At 43.7% G+C, this 24,920-nt stretch overlaps 1 protein-coding gene across 4 annotated transcripts in view; it reads right to left on the minus strand.

Moving 5' to 3' along the window:
• The window catches only part of ATP10B (ATPase phospholipid transporting 10B (putative)), a 389,291-nt gene that overhangs the window by 75,609 nt on the left and 288,762 nt on the right, over positions 1–24,920 (minus strand). For all 4 annotated transcript variants that reach the window (XM_070793948.1, XM_019965354.2, XM_070793949.1 and 1 more), the window contains 5 exons: positions 15,185–15,270; positions 11,186–11,292; positions 7,060–7,191; positions 3,227–3,354; positions 409–661 (listed from right to left, as the gene is read on the minus strand). In XM_070793948.1, the coding sequence (XP_070650049.1) occupies positions 409–661; positions 3,227–3,354; positions 7,060–7,191; positions 11,186–11,292; positions 15,185–15,270 (706 nt within the window). The remainder of the gene's footprint in view (positions 1–408; positions 662–3,226; positions 3,355–7,059; positions 7,192–11,185; positions 11,293–15,184; positions 15,271–24,920) is intronic.

Consider the following 24,920-nt stretch of genomic DNA (forward strand, 5'->3'; position numbering starts at 1 on the left):
GCTTCCACCTGGGCCTGTCCTGTCAGGTAAGGTAACCTGAAAAATTCCTAAACTTTGGTTGCAGGACTGGAACATAATTTGGACATCTTCTCAGTGCATTCCTGACAGGTAAAAATCCTCTGTGTCAATTACACCAGGCAAAGATCCACTGAGGACAAAGATCAACCACCTGGAGGGCTACCACACAGGAGATTACCCATAGCCTTCAGGAGCAAATGAAAGTTTACAAGTGATAAGAACAGCATTGATCTGTGACAAGGAGGCCGCAGGGATACAGGAAGCTACTTCCAACAGAGCCACTAAGCCTTTGCCGAGAGCCAGGAGAATGGGTTTTAATCACCACTCTCTTAGGAGAGCAGGGGTGATTTCTTTATAAGAAGGATGGGGCCCCCAGGAGCCCCCTCGTACCATTTTCTTGGTGAGAATACTCGTGGCCCATGATGGTACAACGTCGGAACACCATCTTGTTCTCGGTCAGTGTTCCCGTCTTGTCGGAGAAGATGTACTGGATCTGACCCAAGTCCTCAGTGATGTTGAGGGCTCGACACTGAATGGACAAGTCAGTCTCTTCATCATACAGGTCAAGGTCGTTGTGCAGGAAGAAGACTTGCCCGAGCTTCACCAGCTCAATGGACACGTACAGGGAGATTGGGATCAGTATCTGTGGGGAGATTGAGTCCCACTGTGTCAGATAAAGAGGCTGGTCTGCCATCTCAGGACCTTCCTGAGTGATGGAGTAGCAAAAGCATTTCATGAAAAGCTCAGGTCAGCTCACGCAGTGGGTTTTCTCTGAGAAATTAAAGCTCAGTGACCTCATGCCTGCCTTGGGATCCTTAGAGAATCTGAAAAACACATAGGCCTTCCTGAGCCAGGAATATTTGGTATGGGGTAGACACTCACCACTGCTTGTTAAATGACTGAGCTGGAAGGAGTAAGGAGCTCTAGTTACAGAGTCGTGTTGGGTTCAGGTGTGCAGCAAAGTGATTTCATTCTCTCTACATAACATTGTATATACTTTTTCCTGTTCTTTTCCATTACAGTTTATTACAAGATATTGATAATACTTTATACAGTAGATTCTTGTTATCTGCTTTATATATGGTAGTTGCTGCTGCTGCTAAGTCACTTCAGTCATGCCTGACTCTGTGCGACCCCACAGACGGCAGCCCACCAGGCTCCCCCGTCCCTGGGATTCTCCAGGTAAGAACCCTGGAGTGGGTTGCCATTTCCTTCTCCAATGCATGAAAGTGAAAAGTGAAACTGAAATCGCTCAGTCGTGTCTGACTCTTCGCGACCCCATGGACTGCAGCCCACCAGGCTCCTCCATCCATGGGAGTTTCCAGGCAAGAGTACTGGAGTGGGGTGCCATTGCCTTCTCCAATATATGATAGTGTGTATCTGCTAATCCCAGACTCCTAATTTATGTCTCTCCCTCTCTTTTCCCTTTGGTAATCCTAAGTCTGTTTTCTATTCAGATTTATTGTTGATCACTGTCCACTGATGTAGCTCAGATGGTAAACAATCTGCCTGCAATGTAGGAGACCTGGGTTCAATCCATGTGTCAGGAAGATCCCCTGGAGAAGGAAATGGCAACCCACTCCAATATTCTTGCCTGGAGAATTCCATGGACAGAGGAGTCCAGTGGGATACAGTCATGGGGTCGCAAAGAGTCGGACACGACTGAGCGACTAACACACACAAATACTGAATGCTGTTTTAGGTCCTTCAAATGGCAATGCCTGGAAAATCCCATGGACGGAGGAGCCTGGTAGGCTGCAGTCCGTGGGGTCGCTAAGAGTCGGACAAGACTGAGCGACTTCACTTTCACTTTTCACTTTCATGCACTGGAGAAGGAAATGGCAACCCACTCCGGTGTTCTTGCCTGGAGAATCCCAGGGACGGTGGAGCCTAATGGGCTGCCGTCTATGGGGTCACACAGAATCGGACACGACTGAAGCGACTTAGCAGCAGCAGCAGCAGAACAAAAGCCCTGGACTTGAAGACCTCCCAGTCCAGTAAACAAACAAAGAAATTCTATATTGAGTGGTGGGAAGTCTCATGAAAAAAAATAATAAAGTAAAGAGTGAAGGCTGGGAGGGCATATTTCAGAAACCACAACCTTTGTGCTGAAACCTGAAGAAACGAGGGCGTGAGCCTGAGGTTATCTGTGGGAGGAGGCATGTTCCAGGCAGGGCACAGGCCAGCAGCTGGGTGTCTGCAGGGCTGGGGTGAGAGTCAGCAGGCGTGTGTGCGAGACAGCTCAGAGATGTGGTCCCCGAGGGAGTGGGGCCCAGATCACTTAGGCCTTGTTGGTCGCCTCAGAACTTTGTATTTCCCTTTGTATTTATTTCACTTTTGGTTATGAGGCCTTGTTGGTCACCTCAGAACTTTGTATTTCCCTTTGTATTTATTTCACTTTTGGTTATGAAACCATCAGAGGGTTCAGGGCAGAGGAAGAGCATGACTTCCTCCTTATATTTAAAAAGGGTTACTTTGCTCCATGAATGAATGAACTAATGAATGAAAAACGTTGCCAGTTGGAGGGCCAAGAAACATGCTCAAGTACTGTAAGAACTCAAACAGATGGGGTTTTGTCAAAACAAAACTACAACTTCCCCTATCTTTTCATGGACTGTAATTCTTATTGGGCCTGAGGGTTTTTTTTTAAATCTCTTTATACCTCACTGCAGGTGTTTACCTACAAGTAGGGGCCTTTCTTACCTCTCTCTTACAGGTAGTCTACATCCTTTGCCTTCTTTTCTCCTATGTATAGTGCTGGTTCTTCTTCAACCTAACAAATATGACAACGCTAACCTGCGGTTTCTTTCTCTGAATGCTTGGGGCTCGGAAGTTTTCATTCTTTGTGCTGTGTTATCATTGTGGTTCTCAGGTCAGAAGGTTTACCAGTTCTAGATCTGGTGGCAGGACAGGCACCCGTGGATCTCTGTTGTAATCTTACTTTTAAATTACAAGAGTCTGATAAATATTTCCCTCTGTTATTATCTGAGGCCAAGGTCCCCTCCACAAGGCAGGGCTGGTCCTGACATTATACCAGATACGAATACCTTCAAAGACACATAAGAAGCAATCAATGTTTTCTCATCTCAGTCCAGTTAGTTCTTTCTCAGGGTCAGTACTGAGTTTTCTTTTTCTTTTTTTTTTTTGCAAAGTTGTACAGGTGTTGGCCGTTAGTCTTTTGAGCCCCGAGATGGGGAGGACCTCCTACCTGGAGCAGGATGATCATGGTGAGGAACATGTAGAAGCCCCCAAGGGCAAGGGGAAGGTAGTTGCCCTTGGCATCTGGAACGTCAAAGGGAGGGTGCTCTGTGAAGGTTCCATTCCAGAGGCCGTGACCTGAGAGGAGGCAAAGCCAAGCATGAGGCAAAATCTCCACTTAATCTTCAATTGGTCAATCACATCAGCCCGTCCCTGACCTACTGCCAGAAATCAGTGTGCTTTGGAGGAGCACATCCTTGTTCTATATAACACTGTGTGTGTGTGTATTCATTTAGCTCTAAGTGGTCCTTCACATACCCTACATTTCAATCTCTCCCCCTAGCAGAGGAGACTAGCATGGTGACTACTTAGATTTTGTTTAAATCCTATTATAGAGGAGTTGGAAATAGAGAAAGGGACAAGAGTTTGTTTGTTTTCTCCTTCATGCACCCACCCATCCAATCATCCATCCCTCAATCCATCCATCTACCCACCCACCCATCCATCAACTCTATTTACTCACTCCTCCCTGCCTCTCTCCTTCCCTATATCCAAAATTGATTAATTCAAAAAGGAGTTGGTCCTACTTTTTGTCTTTGAGGAGTTCCCTACCAAGTCATGGAGTCTGATGTAAAGATACAAATCTCACCTGGCATGAGCTAGATCCTGGAATGCTATAAGAGCCCATAGCAACAGCCTCAGATACAGACTGAACTCTCTGTTTCTCTAATTATAAATGGGGATAGCAACACCCATCAAGTGCAGATTGATAAGTGCAACTGGCACTGAGCTCTCTGAATCTCAGCATCCTTATCTATCAATTAGTAGCAGTACCTTCCCTATGGGGTTACTATGAGAACAGGATCGCCCTATGTGTATAATGCTCTTGGCTCCAGGACAGAAACTATAGAGAATAAAAGGCAAAAAGGATGCCACCCTGACCCTAAGATACTTCTTTGCCCAAGAGGTTGGACCAAATACCATCATACACAGCAGAATAAAGGAGACTTATAGATGTGAAGTTAAGGGCCAAATATATGGTACAGAGTAAGGATCACTGGCTTTCAGAGGAGCTAGAGATCATAAAAGAAATCAGAGCAGGCTGCCTGGAGGAGGCCTGGAGGGATTCTGAAGCCCAGGTGGGTACTGGGTGATCAGAAAGGTCTGGGGAAGACAATCCAGACAAATAAAAAAGAAATTCCATCTTCATACATTAAAGTAGTGAAGTGAAAGTCGCTCAGTCGTGTCTGACTCTTTGTGACCCCATGGACTATAAAGTCTTTGGAATTCTCCAGGCCAGAATACTGGAGTGGGTAGCCGTTCACTTGCCAGGCTCCTCTGTCCGTGGGATTCTCCAGGCAAGAATACTGGAGTGGTTGCCATTTCCTCCTCCAGGGGATTTTCCCAACCCAGGGATCAAACCCAGGTCTTCCACATTACAGGTGAATTCTTTATCAGCTGAATCACCAGGGAAGGCTGGTAAAGTAAATGTGTGATAAATAGCCCTGGAATGGTGCTCATTTGTGAGCCATCACCTCCTACAGGAGCTATACTTTAGTTAGGTGCCAACAGAGGCCTGTCACTCTATGAGTTGTTATTCTCAGACAAGAGAATCCTGCCCCTCCCCATTACTTTCTCAAAGTATTTCTTATTTTGGACAATCTTCCAAGCTGCTTCTGGTTTGCCTGAACCTTGTCTAACTCTGTGACCCTTTAATCATTAACCTCCTTTCTCTAGAGACATAGTGACATGATCTTCAATGTCCTTTCCCGGTTTGACAGTCCCTAAAAAACCTTCCCCAAACAGAGCCAAGAGTTTTGCAGCATCTCTGCTGACACGGATGGACCACAAAACCAATCGGTGGCTTTCTTGTTTGCTGGCTTCTGCTCCCTGCAGGTACTGCCCTTCCAGCTTTGAGCCCCCCTTGGAGTGCCGTGGGAACTGCATTCATTCAAAACTCCAGGCCATGCACAAGACTAACCCTGTGGTCACACATAAGAACTTTGTGGGCTGGGCAACGTTTTAGGTCTTGGCCACTGTCTTAAAAACAGTGATGAGGACTTCCCTGGTGGTCCAGTGTCTAAGATTCTGTGCTCCCAATTACAGGGGGCCTGAGTTCGATCCCTGGTCAGGGAACTAGATTCCACATGCTGCAACTAAGACCTGGCACAGTCAAATAAATAAATATAAATAAATATTAAAAATAAATAGTTTCTAAAAAATAAAGTATAACAACAGTGATGGGTGCGATTTCTGATAGAAGCAAGTGAAGAGCAAACGAGACAGCTGCTCCCTGGTGCAGAGTCAGCAGGGGGCTCTGGACTCAGCATATGAGTTCTTCAATTTGATCCTCCCTGCTTCTTTTAAGGCCTCCTTTAGGGTGTCAAGAACCGTCCTTAGTGTTGAGCCATAGAGCGGGAGAGTAAGAACGAGGATCGTACTCGCTGCCCTGCCTACCCTCCAAGGATCGACTGAAATAACTCCGGATCACTCCTCCCACAGCGGTCTGCATTGGCTGTAGTAGATCTGGCCTCAGCCTGCTCTGTTCGGGGTTCCATTCTTGGCTTTGTTCTTGCCAAATAGCCAAACTCTCCTCTGCAAAAGAATGATTTTCCCTCCTGCCACTGTGCTTTGTCTGTGCTGTCCTTAGGGTAAAGTGTCGTCTCTTTTCTTTCACAGCTGCCGGCCCCATCCTGTCCCTGCCACCTCCCTCTTCTGGTGAGATTCAGCTTCAGCAAGACTTCCTTCCTTGATGCTCCCATAACACCAGCAGCAGGCTGAATGCTGTCCCCTAAGGTGTCTGTGTACTCAACCTGGGGCCCTGTGAGTATGCAGAAGGGACCTTGCAGACAGGATTGAGTGAAGAACCCTGAGATGGTGAAGAGGAGCCTGGGTTATCCGGGTGGGCCTGATGATGGTGTTACAAGTGTCCTTATAACAAGGAGGCACAGGGGGATATGCCCACAGACAAGAAGGAGATGTGAAGTAAGGCGCTTTGAAAACGAAGGTGTGTGTGTGTGTGTGTGCTCATTCGCTTAGTTGTGTCTGACTCTTCATGACCCCTCTGGACTGTAGCCCTTCAGGCTCCTCTGTCCGTGGGATTCTCCAGGCAAGAATACTGGAGCCATTTCCTTCTCCAGGGGATCTTCCTGACCCAGGGACGGAGCTCGAGTCTCCTACGACTGCTGCATTGGCAGGCGGATTCTTTACCACCTGGAAGTCCTGAAAATCTCCCAGTGCCGCAAATGCGGAAACCCAGGTGGCCAGCAGAAACCAAAAAGACAAGGGGCTGCTCCCCGCAGCTCAGGGTCTCCGGAAGGAGCTGGTCCTGCAGGCACCCTGGTTTTAATCCAGTGAAATTGATTTTGGACTTCTGAACCCTGGATATGTAACAGAATCAGCTAGTGTTGTTTTAAACCACTCAATTTGCATTAACCTTTTACAGCAGCACTAGGAAAGGAACACAGTACCTGGTGCCGCCCTCACTGAATGTGACAGATGGTGTTATTGATTCTGCTCTCTGGCTGGACTTGTTCCTGCTGGACTCTGAGGACCTTCCTGCTCTCTGAGGACAGTCCTGTGATTGATTCATCTGTTACCCTCTCTGGGTAAGGGGGTGCCTGGGTTCGGGAAGTATTTCCTGAATAGACACATGCCAGATGCTCTTCCTATGATTTAGGGCACATACAACTTTCAGAACAATGTCACCTGCATTTTGGCTGAATGGGCACCCTGTTAAATACAGAGTAGGCTTGTTTTTATTTATTAACTTCTTTTTGTAGATAAGGAAACTGAGGCTCTGTGTTGAGGCAACTGGCACAAAAGAAACAGAAGATTCCATACCTACAGCTCCAATGAGGCACATGAGGAAGAGGATGCCGATGCAGGAGAAGATGTCTCTGTTCATGCGCCGCTCGATCTTGCTGCGTTTGTACCGCGGGCCGCTGTTGTTCAGCATGGCTTTCGTCTCATGGCCTTTGTGGGAGAAGTCAGATCATCAGTCTTTGGCCCCCCGTTTGCCTCTGGCTCTTCCCGCAGGAGATTTACCTCTGTGCGGGGCAGGGACAGAGTGCAGACGGAGAGAATGGATGTGTGGACACAGGAAGGGTCTTGGGGTTGTGGGGGGATGAAATGGGAGAATGAGATTGATATGTGTACACTATTGTGTGTAAACAAGATAGCTAGTGGGAAGCTGTTGTGCGGCACAGGGCGCTCAGCTCAGTGCTCTGTGATGACCTGGAGGCATGGGGTGTGGGGGGATGGGGGGGAGGCTCAAGAGGGAGGGGATATATGATACAACATATGTGTATACAAATGGCTGGTTCATGTTATTGTATAGCAGAAATTAACACAACACTGTAAAAGCACATCTACTCCAATTGAAAAAAAAAAAAAAACCTAAAAAATTAACAAAACAAGAGAGGCTTCATTCTCTAACCTGGATGTGTCCTGGCATAGGGAGGTTCTGGGAGCAGCTGGAGAGACCTCACACAATTGGTCAGCGGGTTTTTACGGAACACCCCCTACCTGCTGGACATGGGGGTGGGGAGGGGGTGTGGACCAGGCTCCTGTGCACAGGCTGTGTCCTACACAACTCAAGAGGCAGCCCTCACTTTGTAGCTGTCATCGATTTGTAAGCCTCTTAGGACACATTTCTAGCAAACGACAGAAGGCTGTCTTGAGGAAGGGCCATCTTCTAATTTGCACAAAGGGGCTGTTATGGGTTATTGGTGGGATACAGTAGTTAAGACAGACGATTCACATGCTGGTGAAGATACGCAAGCAAACAAGTAAATAAGGTCATTACAGTTGGTTGTAAGTCCCATGAAGTAAACAATAAATAAGGGCTAGAAAAATAAGAGATGCCGTTAGAGAGCATGGTCAAGGAAGGCTTCTCAGAGGAGGTGACATTTAAAGGAGACATGAATGGAGAGAAAAAGTTGGTAGAAAAGGGCTTTGGGCTGTGGAACAGTACATGCCAAGGCCCTGTGGCAGCACTGTACTTGAGGCCAGTCATTTTCATGCTTGCTTCTTTGCTAAGGTGTTTGTTGCTTGTACAAGAGCATAGTGGCCAAAGGCCTCCACCCCAGCATTAACTCTGGGCAGCTCCTCTCCTGTCTTGGAGTTCTGCATAAAATTTTGTTCAAAGAAAAAATAATAAAATTTAAAAACTACTCATCTTATCCAGTCGCCCCTTTTCTCCAGTTGGAGAAACCTATGATGGAAGCATAGAAGGGACTTGTTCCAAGTGAAAGGATACATGAACATCAGAGCCGCGTGGAGAACCCAGGATGCTGATTCCCACTCTATTTCTCCTTCCACTGACCCCTGGTACCCAAGTCACTCAGCTAAGAGCTGACAGTGTAACTAAGCCTTGTCTTTAAACAGAGCCTTTCCCTTGGGGCTGCTAAATTTTAATTACTGTGCCATACCCCTCAGAAGACAAATTAAAAGACACCAGTCACACGTTTCCTGTGCAAAATGAAAGAGAACCAATACATCAGCTCTAGCAGCGAGTGGTTTAATGCTGTTTAGCTGGTGGTCTTGTGGATTTAAAGTGGCAGTGAAACCACAGGAGTGAGCACGCTCTGGGCTTATCATGTCAGGCTGCAGTTGTTCAAGGGCTGCCATAGCCGGGGTCCCTGCCTGCCCTGGGCTCACCCCATACAAGGTGTCCTGGGACCACCCCCTTCACCCACTCCTCACTTCCTAAGACTCTTCTGTCCCTTTGGCAAAATGTGGTCTCATGGGGGAGGCATCACGGTGTGGTGGATAGAACGTGGGCTCCAATGTCTGACAGTTTGGCTCTCAGGCACTTGACCTTGGGTTGGAGGGAATTAATCTCAGGAGACATATGACCTTGGTGGAATTAATCCTTTTGTATCTCAATTCCTCATCTGCAAAATGAGATATTATGGTTGTGTGCTCTGGCATAAGGGAATGAACGGATACATATAAAGTACCTAAACTAGTTGGTACACAGTAGGGCCTCAATAAATGTCTGCAGTGAGAAGCATACACCTCCACGTGAAATTTCTTCCTCTTGGAAAACTCGACTTGGCTTTTTTTTGATCCTGAGGCGCTCCTGTTGTGTCCATCTATACCTCCAAGGCAGAGAGTACAGCTCCCGACCAGTCATTCTCCACAGGGGACTTTGTTCCCCAGGGCACATTTGACAAAGTCTTCAGAAATTTTTGGTCATCATCTTTGAGGAGGTGGCACCAATGGCATCTAGTTGGCAGAAGCCAGGGCTGCTGCTAAACATCCTATAGGGTGCCCCCCCGCCCCCACAAAGAACAATCTGGGACAAAGGTCACCAGTGTTGATGCTGAGAACCCCTGCTCTAGATGACAACACTTAACACCATTAGTACCATGTTGGCTCACATTTTTTGAGACCCTGATGTGTGCCAGGCTAGTGTTAAGCCCTTTTCACAGATCATCCCATTTGAACCTCACAGTCCTATGAGAACAGGTTAGCAGTGCCTTTTGTGTGGAAAGCTTGACCAGCTTTTCAGGAACTTGTAGCCAAGGGCTCGCTTAGTGTGTATGAAAGTCGCTCAGTCATGTCCGACTCTTTGCGACTGCATGGACTACACAGTCCATGGAATTCTCCAGGCCAGAATACTGAAGTGGGTAGCCGTTCCCTTCTCCAGGGAATTTTCCCAACCCAGGGATTGAACCCATGTCTCCTGCATTGCAGGCAGATTCTTTACCAGCTGAGCTTCTAGGGAAGCCCAGGGCTGGTTTAGCCCCAGGCAGTCTGACTCCCAGTAACCATGATTAACTCCCTCTCTGTAAGACTTCTCATAGGCTACTCCTGTCATCCACTCAGAGATTTGTTTCTGCTCAAGCAGAGAAGAAAACTCAATGTTTATGAGGGTTTTTTGGTGGGGCAGGGATTATTGAAGGGGTCATGTTTAGAAAGTCTGCCAGACAGCACTGAACTCCACTGTCAAAGACCCTTGAAAGCAGTGACCTGTGTTGACAAATATAGCCAGCTAGATTGTGACACTATTTCAAAAAAACCCTACTTTTCTCTCACAGTCTGCCAAAGGGAGTCATAGGGTAGACTGATGTGTTAGTGCTCTTCCATGTCTAACAAAGTTTGGATTCTATGCAGACAAAAACATACCAACTAACAGTAAACAAAATATTATAAGGTGTCCCAGTGAGTGCAAGATCCAGGGAAACTTATTCTGGAGGGTTCCAGGGAAGGTAGACACTCCAGGGAGACTGTGTTACCTCCATAGAGGTTTGTGGTTGTTCAAGTGAAAACAGACATGTGCTGAGCACCCGTGGAGCGCCAGGTGCCAGGTACTGGGGGTTCAGCTGTCCCAAGACCCCCTCCAAATCTCATTATGAGAAGTGCTGCTGTTATCTTTTTTCAAGGGGAAGCAAAATCAAAGTGCAAAGAAGAGACAGACCACCGTATACAGAACCACAAAATGAATAAAGCTTATAATAAAAACAACTGCAAAAACAACAACCAAGACTCATCATGCCCTCATGTGCTACACACAGCACTGGGTGCTTTCCATGTCTGGGCCACTGTGCTCTCAGGAGTGCTTTATGAGACAGATACAGATGTTATTCCCATTGTACAGATGAGGACACTGAGGCAGACACGGAGATGTTGCTAAGTTTGGTGAGGTTACTCCTCAAGCTCAAGAAGATGCTCTTCAATCCCACCTATGGTTAGTGTCACAAAACCATTAGGGATGCATGAGTCCCCCTCCCCGTGTTATCCAGATGAGTGACAGTGACTCAGAATCGAATTAAGTCTCCTGTGGACCAAGTGAGCTGCTGTGATTCCAGCCTTAGTTTGCTTAGCTGAGAAACAGGAAATCACATGCTTCTACCCGTTAGAAGTGATGTGAGCTCCCACCAACTAAAGATGAATTTGGAGGAGGTTTTGGAGGAAGGAGGAGAAAGGGCAGGGACATAGGAAAGTGTTCAGGGACAATAACCTGCGTAGATGACAATGCCAACAGCTACTTCAGTGTTTCTGATGGTGCAGCCTCGAAGCAGAAGACTCTCACTGCCAAAGCCTGTCCTGGTCTGATCGGGATGTTCCCTGGAGATGATGAAAGACAAAAATGGTTTGGTGGCATCTCCACACTTTCACTGGTTAGTGTCTCAGAATTAGAAGTGGTGAGTAAACACGATCCCTCTTCTCCCTCTTCTTCAGAAAGCAATATTAACTTGGAAACTAATTCCCATGTTTAAATGCAAGACTTCATTGGTCCTAGGACACCTAATGGGGACTGGACCATTAGAGGAGAATTACCCATCCCTAACGATGTGATTTTGCCTAAGAGGCAGAACTCCAATGAGGAAGATTTAAAATGGTTTTAGGGGCAAAATGTGGGGGAACTGGCTTCTGACCCTGCAAGGATAGGTGCTGTGCTCCCTGAGGCAGTGTTCACACGCCCATCACAGCTGCTGGGTCTGCACCCACACAAGCTGAACTCTACACACACAAGTCTGTAGAGGACAAGGGACAGTCCCACCTCTCTTATCATGAGACTTTGAGGAAGGGCAGCCCAGAGGCTCCCCTCTTAGCCTCTCTCGCTCCATCCTCATAAAATAAACAGACCTCACAGCAGGAGGACCAGTGGCCTTTGCGCAACATCCTGGGAGGCAGCTTCTCAAAGGGGAGATCCGTAGAGTTCTTCCCTTCTAGACTCAGGAAGCATCACAATTTCCCACTTCACTCTAGAAACTTCTGAGTCAACCCACACCAGGGTGGACTCTGTGTCTGGTCCTCATTCAGTCCTGATGTCCTTCCCCTCTGGGATTTTTAGGAAGTTTAAATATAACTTCCTCACAACACTGGGGAGAACAGAACAGTAATCATCTGAACCCTAACGGATTTTCTCTCCTTCTAACTCTTTAATACTTCATTTCTCTAGGTCCAGTCATGTTTCCTACGTATTACATAATGGTCATGACAACCTTAGAAGGTAGGTCATGTTTCATACCCATTTTAAAAATAGGAAAACTGAGGCAATCATAGTACATGGCAGAAAGGGGATTCAAATCCAGGAAGTCTGGCTCCAGAATGCTACAATACCACTCAGTACACTCAGAATAATTCTTTACTGTGTTTATAAACTATATTACTTACATGATTTTATTTGACTCTTCACAGCTCTGGGAAGTTAGCAGGGTGATTATCCTTGCTTATGAGAAAGTTGAAACTCAGAAAGGGTGAGAGATCTTTCCAAGGACATACTTCCGGGACATAGAACATCCCAGGACTTGGGAACCCAGACCCCAAACACCAAGCCTCATGTGATTTTCACTACATTGGAATTCTTAAAGTAGCAGCCCATTAATTTATATTGAATCAGTCATTTCCATTTGCAATTCTTTTGAATTTAACAAGGAAATATCTTAGTTTATCTCTGTTAATCCTTTCTAACACTTATTTATCTAATTTTTTAACATGAAGGAGGTTTTGGCAATAGTCTGTAGTTAGAGTACAATAACTGTTTTGATTTCATTTTACTAATTTTGCTGTTATAAAATTTATATATGGAAAGTAATACTGCCATAAATCTATGGCAAGCTATATATAGCAGTGATTCGGGTTGCCCATAGTGCCAGTAACATAACTTTTTCTTCTGAAATAAATTAAGAGAAAAATAAGCCAATTAAAAATCTGTAATATATAGTGTTTATGAGTGTGATACAAATCATAAAGGTGGCTGAAGTTGGAGACGCACCTGTCCTTATGGAGGGAGCTGCTACAGATGGAATATTGAATGATTCACTGTTTAGTAGCTAGTGGTTTAAAGGGCATTTTTATGATGCTCTAAGGTGATAACCTATGACAGCATCTTCCTCGTCTCCTGGTCATAATGTTCCTTCATAGCCCTTCTATTTAGTGCACTGTTTACAGGGATGCTTTATCTAACTGACTCACGGCAGTATTTCTCCACCTTGATACTACTGACTGTTTGGGTGGGATTAGTCTTTGTTGCGGGTCTGCTCTGTGCCTTATAGGATGCCGAGCAGCATCTCTGACCCCTACCCACCAGATGCCAGCAGCACCTCGTCCCAGCTGTGATAATCAACAACGTGTCAGACACCGTAAAGGTCCTTTGATAGAGAGGAGGGAAGGGGTTTGAGAACCACTGCCCTGGACTGATCTTATTGCTTAAAAATTGCATCGTCAAATCTGACATTCCTCATCTTCAAAGCATTAAAAACTACTCAGTTTCTAGCCAGCCTGGGTAGCCCCAAGAGAGTTCCTACATTAAGGAGGCCCAAAGAAGCTTCTGGACACCTGGAGGCATCAGACCTGTGGTTTGCTCAGCAAGAGAGTGTAGGTCATCTGTGGGTGGTGGGCCTCGGCAGAGATGTGGGAGCATGATGGAGAACTTGCCAGCATCCCATGGGCTGGCTGGTAGACTGACCAACTGCACTTTCCGGGCTCACCCAGTCCTGGGCAGGTGGGGAAAGTTGCCTTTAGAGGCAGTGACCAGGAAGAGGAGGTTCTGGGGGTTGAATGGAGCTGGGAAAGTTCTGTCTGAGATGAGCCCAGGCTGAAGCTTAGAAAGGCTGGATGCTGGCATGAGCTGTTTGGGGGAGAAAGGATTATAAATAGAAACCCAGCAATGAGGCTGCTCTCCAAGAGGATGGAGAATGACTCAAGGCATGGGAGCCTTGGGATGAACCAAATCCACAAAACTTGTGCATGAGGGGAGGACTTCTTGCCCAGGCGGGTGACAAGCTCCAGTTCGCCAGATGCCTGCTATGAATCCTCTTCTCCTCCAGGAACTTGCGCCCTTCTCTGTCTGTCTCCATCTGTGCTCTTTAATTTTTTAAAAAGTAATTTGCACTGAAAATCTGCCATTTCTTTTGCATTGTTCTTGCTTTTCCCCCTTTTATCTTGCTCCTCAAGACATCTCATATGGCCTGGGGAACAGTGGTTGGCGGGAAAGCCCTGGCACCTGCCTCCTGAGAAATCTTCTGAAGTCTCATTGCAAGCCTATTGGTAGAGAAGCTGCCATAACATGTCTGCGCTCATCGTCTGCATGTAGACAATGCAAAACACAGGGGTTAGAGTGAAAAGACAGGATGCAAGTCCTGGCCCTGCCTTGTAGCTGCTGTATGCCCTTGAGGGAATCCTGAAAACTTTTATCATCAGATTTCCCGTCTGACAACTGGGAATCAGAATTCTCACTTCCCTGGGTTGTTTTGCAGATTAAATGAGATGATGTTCTGAGAAAGTCCTCTGAAAGGCTTAAAGCCCTGAATAGGGCCTTTATTCACATCTTTCACCACTGCTCTTTTTTTTTTTTTTTGGTCTTTTGCATTAAGACCAGTTGTCAAATGTGGGAGCAAAATTACAGCAAAACTCTCAGGCTGAATCAAAACTGAAATAATAACAACAGTAATTGCAATAGCAGTAACATCATGAACTATCTACTCTGCCTGTTTTCATGCTTTGTGTATGATCAACTCTCAGACAAGAAAATTCCTGTGATATAATCTTTATTTTACAGGAGTGGCAATGAAGGCCCAGAGAGGTTAATTAATTTACTCAAGGTCACACAGCTTATAAGTGATAGAGCCTGGTTTCAAACCTAGGTCTGTCAAACTCCAAAGTCCCCTTTCTTACCCACAGTGCAATAAAGGCTCCTTCAGAAATCTGGTCTAAATTTAATCATATTTGCCTCCCCTGAATCAGAGTGTGGTCTTGATTTTGATGCTGTTTCACAGAGTTCTAAAAAAACTATTAGTGAATTTAAACCTGCGAGATAATTAAATGTCACTCCATCAGCAACAAAGACTGGAAAAGGTTTCTCAATTTAGTTAGGTTTCTCTAACCCTTTCTTAAGATAAAAAGAAATAAACTTTCTTAGGATCCAGATGCTTATTTGTTTGGCCATTTTGAGACAAAACTTCTAGCTGCAGAGGCAATATTTATAAGCAACACACAGGTGGCAAATACTTACATATAACCTTTAAATTTGTTGAGGTGGTTGTTGGGCTTCTCACACACGATGGTGTTGTGGAAATGTTCTGGTTGGAACTGGACCTCCTGTGAGAGAGGGAATGCTGTGAGGTTATTACGTCAGAGGGATCTCGTTTTAATAGGATCACTGGGAGAGCTAATCATAGTTAGAACCATTGCAAATAGGGTAATCCCCACTTGTTGCACCGTGATAATTGTAATGTGTTAGAAAAAACAGCTAACATCCTCATTAAGGAGGAAGAAGTAGATGCAGATGAAAACTTGAGTGCTTGGTAAAGGGAGGGTCCTGTCCTGACTAATTTTTTCTGGCCTGGATTTCATTCTCTAGACTCAAGTTGCCCTGTAGAACTTACTGCCATGATGGACATATTCTATGTCTGCACTGTCTAAAGTGGAAACCACACATCGTGTGTGGCTGTGGAAATATGGTAGTATGACTGAGGAACTGATTTAACTTTTATTTAATTTTAATTAATTTAAATAGCTACCTGGGGTTAGTGGCTACCAAACTGGACAGTATAGAAATAGATGATCAAAAAGAAGAAATTATAAATCACACCACCTACAGCTAGCCAATATTCTTGCGTATTTAGAATTTCCAGAGTTTAAAAAAGTATGTACATACACCTACACACATTTATGTATGGGCACACACCCACATTTATGCATTTCAAAAAGTCAGACTTAGTGGTCATATACAGTGAACATTTTTACACATTATTACATTTTTCTATATCTCTTAAACACCTGGATAGAAACCTATTGTATAAATGCCACCATATTTCACTACTGAACACTGACCTGGTTTCAACTGTTGGCTGTTGCAAAAATGCTGTGAAAATAATAGCTAATAAAACAAAATAAGTAGCATTTACTGGACTCTTACTTCTGTCAGATGCTGTGATGAGAACTTTAGAAATGCTATTTTTTCTTCAAGCTTACAATTCTTCTATGAAGTAAGAACTTGGCTGCCGTCTATGGGGTTGCACAGTCAGACACGACTGAAGCAACTTAGCAGCAGCAGCAGCAGAGATGGGAAAACTATGACTCAGAAGGGTTAAGAGGCTGCCTGTGGTCATATCAGGACCAGAATTTGAATCCGAGTCTGACTGCTGACCCTCTGTTCTTTACTTGTACACCACATTGCCTCCCACCCCCTACTCCCACAAACATTCTTGCAGCCAAGCATTTAAAACACATTCTTGCCTCTTCATTTTTTCTCTTTCGTTAGGTATTTTAGTTTACAATCTCTTAAAGTCCAACCTGAGGAAAATACAACTAGGGGTGAGGAGATCTTTCCTTTTAATTCTACCCTACATTGGCTAAAAGTACATTCAATCATTGAGCCTCCATTTTCTCATCTATAGAATGGGGCTAACACCACTGTGCCTCAGAAGACAGAATTTGTGTGGGAAAGTTTTGAAAGATGTAACAGGCCATGCCATAGAAGGAAGTAGTGCTAAAGGTGGCATTGGAACTGGTTCCCTGGGTAGAGATTTAGCCTGAGTAGTGAATTTATCACTCCAAGCTGCAAGGTACAACTGTTCAAAGGGGTAAATTGATTAGAAGAAATGACAGCGTCTTCTGGCTTGGTGTAAATATACTGTCCATTGGTTCTGTGGGGGTGCCAACATAAATAAACTCTCTGCTCACTTGAAATAAATTACCCATCCAGGAGTTTCTAAAAATACAGCCCTTTCCGCCTCCAAGTATTGATTTTTTCAGGGACAAACACTTGCCGACTTCTGAGATGATGACAAATAACACTGTGATTTGTCAGCTGCCTTCGCGGTCCTGATTAAGCCATGTGCTTCCCTCTGGATCCATACCACTCGGCTCACTCCGGCTTTTGGAATCTGAACTCATTTCAGATGTCTGCAGCAGCGGGTCTGAGAGCTAATGATCACCCTGCAGTGAGACTGTCGCCCGTTTAATCATCTCCAGGGATCCCTGGCTGTCTTGTCCTCCAGCGGGGCTTCCCAGTGACCTTCCTTCTGAAGTGTCCTGTGTTCTTTTATTCTTCTGGGCACTTGTCTTGGGTGCTCTGTCTATCTCCTTCTCCACATGGAGAGGTGATTTTGCCCTTCCTAGCTCCCTGGACCCTGGGCTCCTTCCATTCTTCCCTAGATGGGCTGTGGAGAAGGACACACGGGCCCCACAGTCGCCAGACAGCCCCTCAGGATTGCTGCCTTCCCTGGCTTTGCTGTAACTCACTCCAGGCAGCTGCTCGGAGAACCCAAGGACAGCGGTGGTGGGGGACTGTCAAGCCCTACAAATCTGCCAGGGGCCTTTATTTACTTTTTTGAGCTTGTAAAATTTATTTATTGGAGTATAATTGCTTTATGATGTTATGTTAGTTTCTGCTGTACAACAAAGTGAATCAGCTATATGTATACATATATCCCCTCCCTCTTGGACCTCCCTCCCTCTCCCCTCATCCCATCCCACCCTTCTAGGTATCACAGAGCACTGAGTTGAGTTCCCTGAGCTACACAGCAGCTCCCTACTAGAGTTTCTGATCCACTTCTGGCTCACTTAGCTTTTCTTACCTTGGGGATAAAGCCCACTACCCACCTTTTCTTGCTGACCCAGCCTATTACCAAAGGCACCACCCTTGAGGAAAGTAATAGCCATCAGGGTACAGGAAAAGATAAGCCCCTTCCGTAGAGGACAGCATCGTGTGTGGTTCTTCAGGTCAGACACAATGATGTGGGGCATTTACTGTGTTCCAGGCACCTGTCATTAAGTTTTCACAGTAACCTTAAGAGGTGTGGACAGAAGTGCAAATGCAGATCAATAAAGCAATTGTCTTATGGTTGGTAAGTAACAGAGCCAGCATTGAAAGCCACAACATCGGAATCTAAAGCCAGTCATCATTATCACCACAGTCATTGTTATCATTGTCATCATCATCATCAATACATTTATTCCACTTTCTCTTTCTATGATTATTATTACAGCACTTATTGGATGCTTATTAAGTGTCAAGAACAGCTAAATATTTCACACATGCTCCTCTCTTGAAGTCACACAATAAACTGATCAGATCGGCACTATTATTACCCTATTTTATAATACAGAAGAAGGGACTGAGGCTTAGGGAGAGTCAGTGAATTTCCCCAATGGCACACAGTTAGCAGAGCAGAAGACAGAATTTCTGATGCCATACAGCCCACCCTCTTAAACCACAGTGCTATTCTGATGCACAAAGGAAAGACGATCATTTAAGAACTCCTTTCGGTCCTGTTTCCTTTTCTATGTTCCTTTTCCACTTCCTATGATCAAAGTACCTGATATGATAAATGAGGTCAACATGTAGTTGACCCTTGAACAACATGGGTTTGAACTGTGTGGATCCACTTACACAGGTTTTTTTTAATAAACACTATGGTATTACCTGATCTGTGGTCAGTTGAATTGGTAGATGTGGAACTGTGACTACAAAGGACTGACTATAAATTATAAATAGATTTTCCACTGTGTGGATGGTTAGCATCCCTGACCTCTGTGTTATTCAGGGGTCAACTATATGTGGAATCTAAATTTTAATAAAAGCTATTGCCAGAGTCAGGGAGTGGTGGGTGGGTGAAGGAAGTCAAAAGTTAGAAGCTTCCAGTTAAAAGGTAAATAAGTCAAGAAATATAATGTAAACATGGAAACTATATTAATACTTACTACCGTGCATATTTGAAAGTTGTTAAGAGAGTAGATCTTAAGAGTTCTGATCAAAAGAAGAAAAAGTAACCATGTATGGTGATCAGTATTTATTTAGATTTGTGATCATTCCACAATATATACAGATAAAAAGTCATTATGCTATACATCTAGAACTAACATAAGGTTATATGTCAGTTATTTCTTAATAAAAAATATAAGCAAACTCCAATGTCTAGGAATCATCATTACCACCATCACTACCACCCTTCTTAACTTGGGTCAAATAAGGAAGAATCAAAAGCTAAAATACATAATATTGTCATGCTGACCTTTGATTTACTGCTATTAACATTTTTGTATTACTCTGTTTCTAAAAGATTTATTTTTATGTTTCATGAAAGGTTTTGCACTCTCATTGTCTTTTCTAGTATCTACACAGATACCTGGTTGGTTGGCAGGTCAAGGTGTTTCTAAGACCAGGGTGGCTCAACCTTGTCACTCTTGACATTTCAGGCCGGATGATTCTTTGATGTTTAGCAGCATCCCTGGCCTTTACCAACTTGATGCCAGTAGCACCCTCCCTTTCTCCCCCTCAGTTGTGACAGCCAAAAATGTTTACAGACATCTCCAGATGTCCCTTGGGGCGCAGGGAAAGAACTAAACATTGTTCTCAAAGAAGTTCCAAGTTAACATGAGATGAAGTTGCAAGGATTCTCTATCTTAACCGTCCATTAAGAAAGGACATGATCTGAATTTTTCTATTTTCTTTCTCATCTATTGGAAAAAATATTAGGCTTTATGCCTGGAGGTCATAATGACTTATAATAATAGAAATCCATATACATCACACTATACTACAGAAACTATTATATAAGCATGTTGAGGGTCTAGGTCATAATGACTTGTAATAAGAGAAATCTGTATATATCATTCTATACTATAAAAGCTCCTGTATAAGCATGGCTGGGTCACTTGCAATATGTGTACTATCCTATGGTTAAAAATAAAAGGAGATTAATTTGGAAAAAAATTATTTTTTATATATTGTAGAAAATTTATGGGATTTCCCTAGTAGCTCAGCTAGTAAAGAATCCGCCTGCAATTCAAGAGACCCTGGTTCATTCCTGGGTGGGGAAGATACCCTAGAAAAGGGAGAGGCTACCCATTCCAGTTTTCATGGGCTTCCCTGGTGGCTCAGATGGTAAAGAATCTGTCTGCAAGGTGGGAGACCTGGGTTTGATCCCTCAGTTTGGAAGAACCCCTAGAGGAAGGCATGGCAATCCACTCCAGTATTCTTGCCTAGAGAATCCCCATGGACAAAGGAGCCCGGTGGGCTACAGTCCATGGGGTTGCAAAGAGTAGATGGAGTAAATAAGCACACACACACACACAGAGAAAATATATGTAAATTACTACAACTAATAAACAAGGCAGTGTGTTACCTCTTTCAAGTATATTTGCAATTTAAAGTAGGGTACTTTCAAAGAGTAGAGGCTAAGACACAAAATTGCCTTGATATAGAACATTCTTTGAGAATTATTAATTTTATACATATATTTTTAACATTTGAGATTTTTTAAATTTGCCACCTCCTCTATGCTGCTACTGCTGCTGCTAAGTCGCTTCAGTCGTGTCCGACTCTGTGCGACCCCAGAGACGGCAGCCCACCAGGCTCCCCCATCCCTGGGATTCTCCAGGCAAGAACACTGGAGTGGGTTGCCATTTCCTTCTCCAATGCATGAAAGTGAAAAGTGAAAGTGAAGTCACTCAGTCGTGTCCGACCCTCAGCGACCCCATGGACTACAGCCTTCCAGGCTCCTCCGTCCATGGGATTTTCCAGGCAAGAGTACTGGAGTGGGGTGCCATTGCCTTCTCCTCTATGAAACCTATCCAAATCCCCACAGTTTTACCTCAGTCAATAAGAACTGTTCTTTTAACATGTTTCCACATGAACTCTCATGCCTCCATTTAACACTGGTGTATCTAGGTCTCTGCTTTCTTGAGCAAACTGTCAGCTTCCTCTAGAGCACCTCCCATGACACCTTGTGTTAACAGGCATACTATAAAGATTTGGAGCTTCAGCTTCAGCAACGAATATTCAGGGTTGAAGAAAATCTGAATATTCATTGGAAGGACTGATGCTGAAGCTCCAATACTTTGGCCATCTGATGTGAAGAGCTGACTCACTGGAAAAGACCCTGATGATGGGAAAGATTGAAAGCAACAAGATAAGGTGATGGCAGAGGATGAGATGATTAGATAGCATCACTGACTCAATGAACATGAATCTAAGCAAACTCCAGGAGACAGTGAAGGACAGGGAAGCCTGGTGTGCTGTAGTCCATTGGGTCACAAAGAGTTGGAAATGACTTAGCAACTGAATAACAACAACATAAAGATTTGTAAAGGCAAGGTTAGCTGGAGAGATGAATATTAGGACATTAAATACTGAAAGGTGATGGATGAGGAGATAACAATGAAAACCTCTGTAAAGACCTGTAAAAGCACCAGGTACAAATGTTAACTTTGATTTAGGGGAATAAGATTGCTTTTGCAAGGAAATGTGGCTCAACTAAGAAAAGAAAATCTAATTCTTTGGCTCAACTAATAAAAAAGAAAAAGGAGTCAAGGTCCTAGATCCCAACATGGGCGAGACTAGTCTCCCATCCTCCACATATTCAACCATTTATTGAATATTCATAATGTATGAGCCATGGATGAAGTGAGAGAGAATCAGAGAAGGAAGAGGTTATTGACACAACTCAATTATTGCAGCCATAAAACAGCTCAAAGTTCCCAGGTTAGTCTGGTGTGTCAATTGTGGTATCTGTGAAAGCTAAGGAAAGTGAGCCAAGAGTTAAAGTGTAATGACTCTGGGATTAAGGTACTCTCATTGACCTATGCCCTAGATACAATAAGCCTCCTGGGGCCACCGGGAAAGTCAAGGTGAAGTAAAGAGGTTGAGATATATTCCTATATCTAGAAGAGGCTATTCCCCTTAAATTAGCCTCAACTTTTACTTTCTTAGTTTTTTTTCAGTATTATTCATGTTGATCAACAAATGTGATTACATAAATGTATCAATGATCTTTTGAAATTTGTTTTCTGTTCACTCACTCTCTATCCTGTTCTCCTTTCTTTAACAATCCTTTAACTTCCTTTTGGGAAATTACCTTTTCTCCCTGGTTCATAATCTTCATGGGACTATAAATCAAGATGCCCTGCCCACTAGCCTATCTCACTGTGGGACTTTGACTTGAGTAGAATAACTCAAAGAAGGAAAAACAAAGGAGACTATTAAGTAATTGCTGCTACTAATATTCTCCTGCTGCATTAGTTCTTGTTTTTGTGCCTGGGTCTTCATATGAAGCTGAAACTCCAAAACTTTGGCCACCTGATGCGAAGAGCTGACACATTTGAAAAGACCCTGATGCTGGGAAAGATTGAGGGCAGGAAGAGAAGGGGACGACAGAGGATGAGATGGTTGGATGGCATCACCGACTCAATGGACATGAGTTTGGGTGAACTCCAGGAGTTGGTGATGGACAGGGAGGCCTAGCATGCTGTGGTTCATGGGGTTGCAAAGAGTCAGACACGACTGAGCAACTGAACTGAACTTCATATTTCCTTGGCTTCTATGAATCACACCGTGTACTTCACTCCTTCTATTTCACTTCCCAGCACATTTTTGTAATAATCCTGTTTTGCTTAAGTGAGCCAGAGTCATTTCTGTTCCTTGAAAACAAAAATTCCAGTCAACACAGCGGTGTGCTCAATCTATTGGGTATCTCTGGGACTTTAAAAAATAACGATGTTTATTTACTTGGTAAAATCACACTTCACAAAATGCTGTCCCTCATTTGCTTAATCTTATTTGATCTTTCCAACTCTCCTGTAAAGTGTTCTGGACAGGTTAGCCTCATTTTATAGGAGAGAAAACTGAGTGTTGCTAATGCTAAGTAGTTTGCTCAAGGTCACATAGCTCATGAACATCCAGTTTTGTCTCATTCTAAAGTGTGTGCTTGTTCTTTGCTGGATATAAGCATTTAATGCTGTCTTCTTACACAACAAACCCTCTGGACCTTTCTCATGCTTTCTTTGCAAGTTTTCCATATTTACAATTCTCTTAAACCTTCATTGCCAGGCTCAAGGGTTTTACCTCTTAAGGACCCATCTATCTACCACAGATTACAGCAATTTCTCCTTTCTTTGATTCTAGACAATTTGCAGTATCCATACCCCCATTTAGAACTTGAAGTATTTTATACTTTTAATTGTCAAATACCAAGTTATTTCTATAAGCCAATTGGTAGATGAAACATAGCAACTTGTCTATAAATCCCCATGTGTACCAAAATGCTGTCTGTGGACAGAGTAAAAATAACTCTCACACATATATGGTTTTCAATTTTCTGTAGGAATTCCTGGGGTCAATAAATACAAATTTATTTTTAAAGGTCACCAAATTAATAGTAGATTTTAATTTATTTTCTTAACTAATAGATGCTGAAAAGACAACTACTTTCAGAGGAAAGGGATTGGGGTGTAAGGATTATATAAAATTTTTTTAATAAAAAGCTTAGACTCCTAAGCTCTTAAAGGACAGAAAGTATGTCTTAGACCACTTTGAAACCCCTCAAGGGCCATTAGGAAATATTCAAGAAAGATTCTTCTAGCAAGATGGCAGAGTAGGAAGACCTTGAGCTCACCTCCTCCCATGGGCAAATCAAATTATAACTATTTACAGAGAAACTATGAATGAGAATGATCTGAAGACTAGCAGAAGAGATTTTTCAAAATGAAGGATATAATGAAGGAACCACAAGTTGTTGAGTAGGAGGTACAGAGATGTAGAGATGTAGTGATAGTCAAGATCCACACCTCCAGGTAAGAAACTCACAAATGGGAGAGTCACAATTGCAGAGGTTCTCCCCAGGGAGTAAGGGTCTGAGCCCCACATCAGGCTCCCCAGCCCAGGAGTTCTGTACCAGGAAGACAAGCCCCCAGAATATCTGGTTTTGAAGGCTAGTAGGGCTTGTGTACGGGAGAGCTGAAGGAAACAAAGACTTCATTCTTAAAAGGCACATGCAAAATCTCACACACTCCGAGACCCAGAACAAAGGTTGTCATTTGAAAGGAACCTGGATCAGACCAACTTACTAACCTTGGAGACCCTTCCAGAGTGGCAGGAGGCAACTGGGACTCCCTCTGTGAGAGGCAGGTGGCAGTCATTTTCAGAAGCTCATTCTACCATGAAGAGGCTGGTGTTGGCAACTGCCAGTTTGGAGTCCTCTTTCTAGCCTCTTAGAGCTGGGACCTGGGCCCTGGCCCCTCATGGCAGAGGACACTGCTCTTAAAACTGCTTTTGTTGTAGTCTATAGATTTTGAATCATTGTGTTCAAAAGCAATTTTAAGAGTAAAGCTATAGAGATACAAGCTTACTTCAGGAAACAAGAAAATTCTCAAAAAAACAACATAACTTTATACTTAAAGTAACAAGAAAAAGAAGAACAAACAAAGCTAAAAGTGAGTAGAAGAAAAGAAATAAATATCAGAGAGAAAATAAATAAAAGAGACTTAAAAAAAATAAAGAAAGAAATATAGATGAAATTAAGAGCTGATTCTTTGAAAAGATAAAACTGATAAACCTTTAGCCAGACTCATCAAGAAAAAGAGAGAAAACTCAAATAAAATAAACCAGAAATGAAAGAAGCTATAGCTGACACCAGAAATTACAAAGGATCAGAAGAGATTACTATGAACAATTATATGTCAATAAAATGGACAATACATAAGAAATGGATAAACTCCTAGAAACTTATAATCTCTCAAGACTGAGTCAGAAAGAAATACAAAATATAAACAGACCAATAACACTAATGAAATTGAGTCAGTAGCCAAAAAACTACTTATAAGCCAAAGTCCAGGGCCAGATGACTTCACAGGTAAATTCTACTTTAGACACTTAAAGAAGAATTAACTTCTACACTTCTCAACTATTCCTAAAAATTGAAAAGAAATGCTTTCAAATTCATTTTATGAAGCCAGCATCACCCTGA

The sequence above is a fragment of the Bos indicus genome, chromosome 7 (assembly GCF_029378745.1).
Source record: "Bos indicus isolate NIAB-ARS_2022 breed Sahiwal x Tharparkar chromosome 7, NIAB-ARS_B.indTharparkar_mat_pri_1.0, whole genome shotgun sequence".
In the NCBI taxonomy this organism is placed as follows: domain Eukaryota; kingdom Metazoa; phylum Chordata; class Mammalia; order Artiodactyla; family Bovidae; genus Bos; species Bos indicus.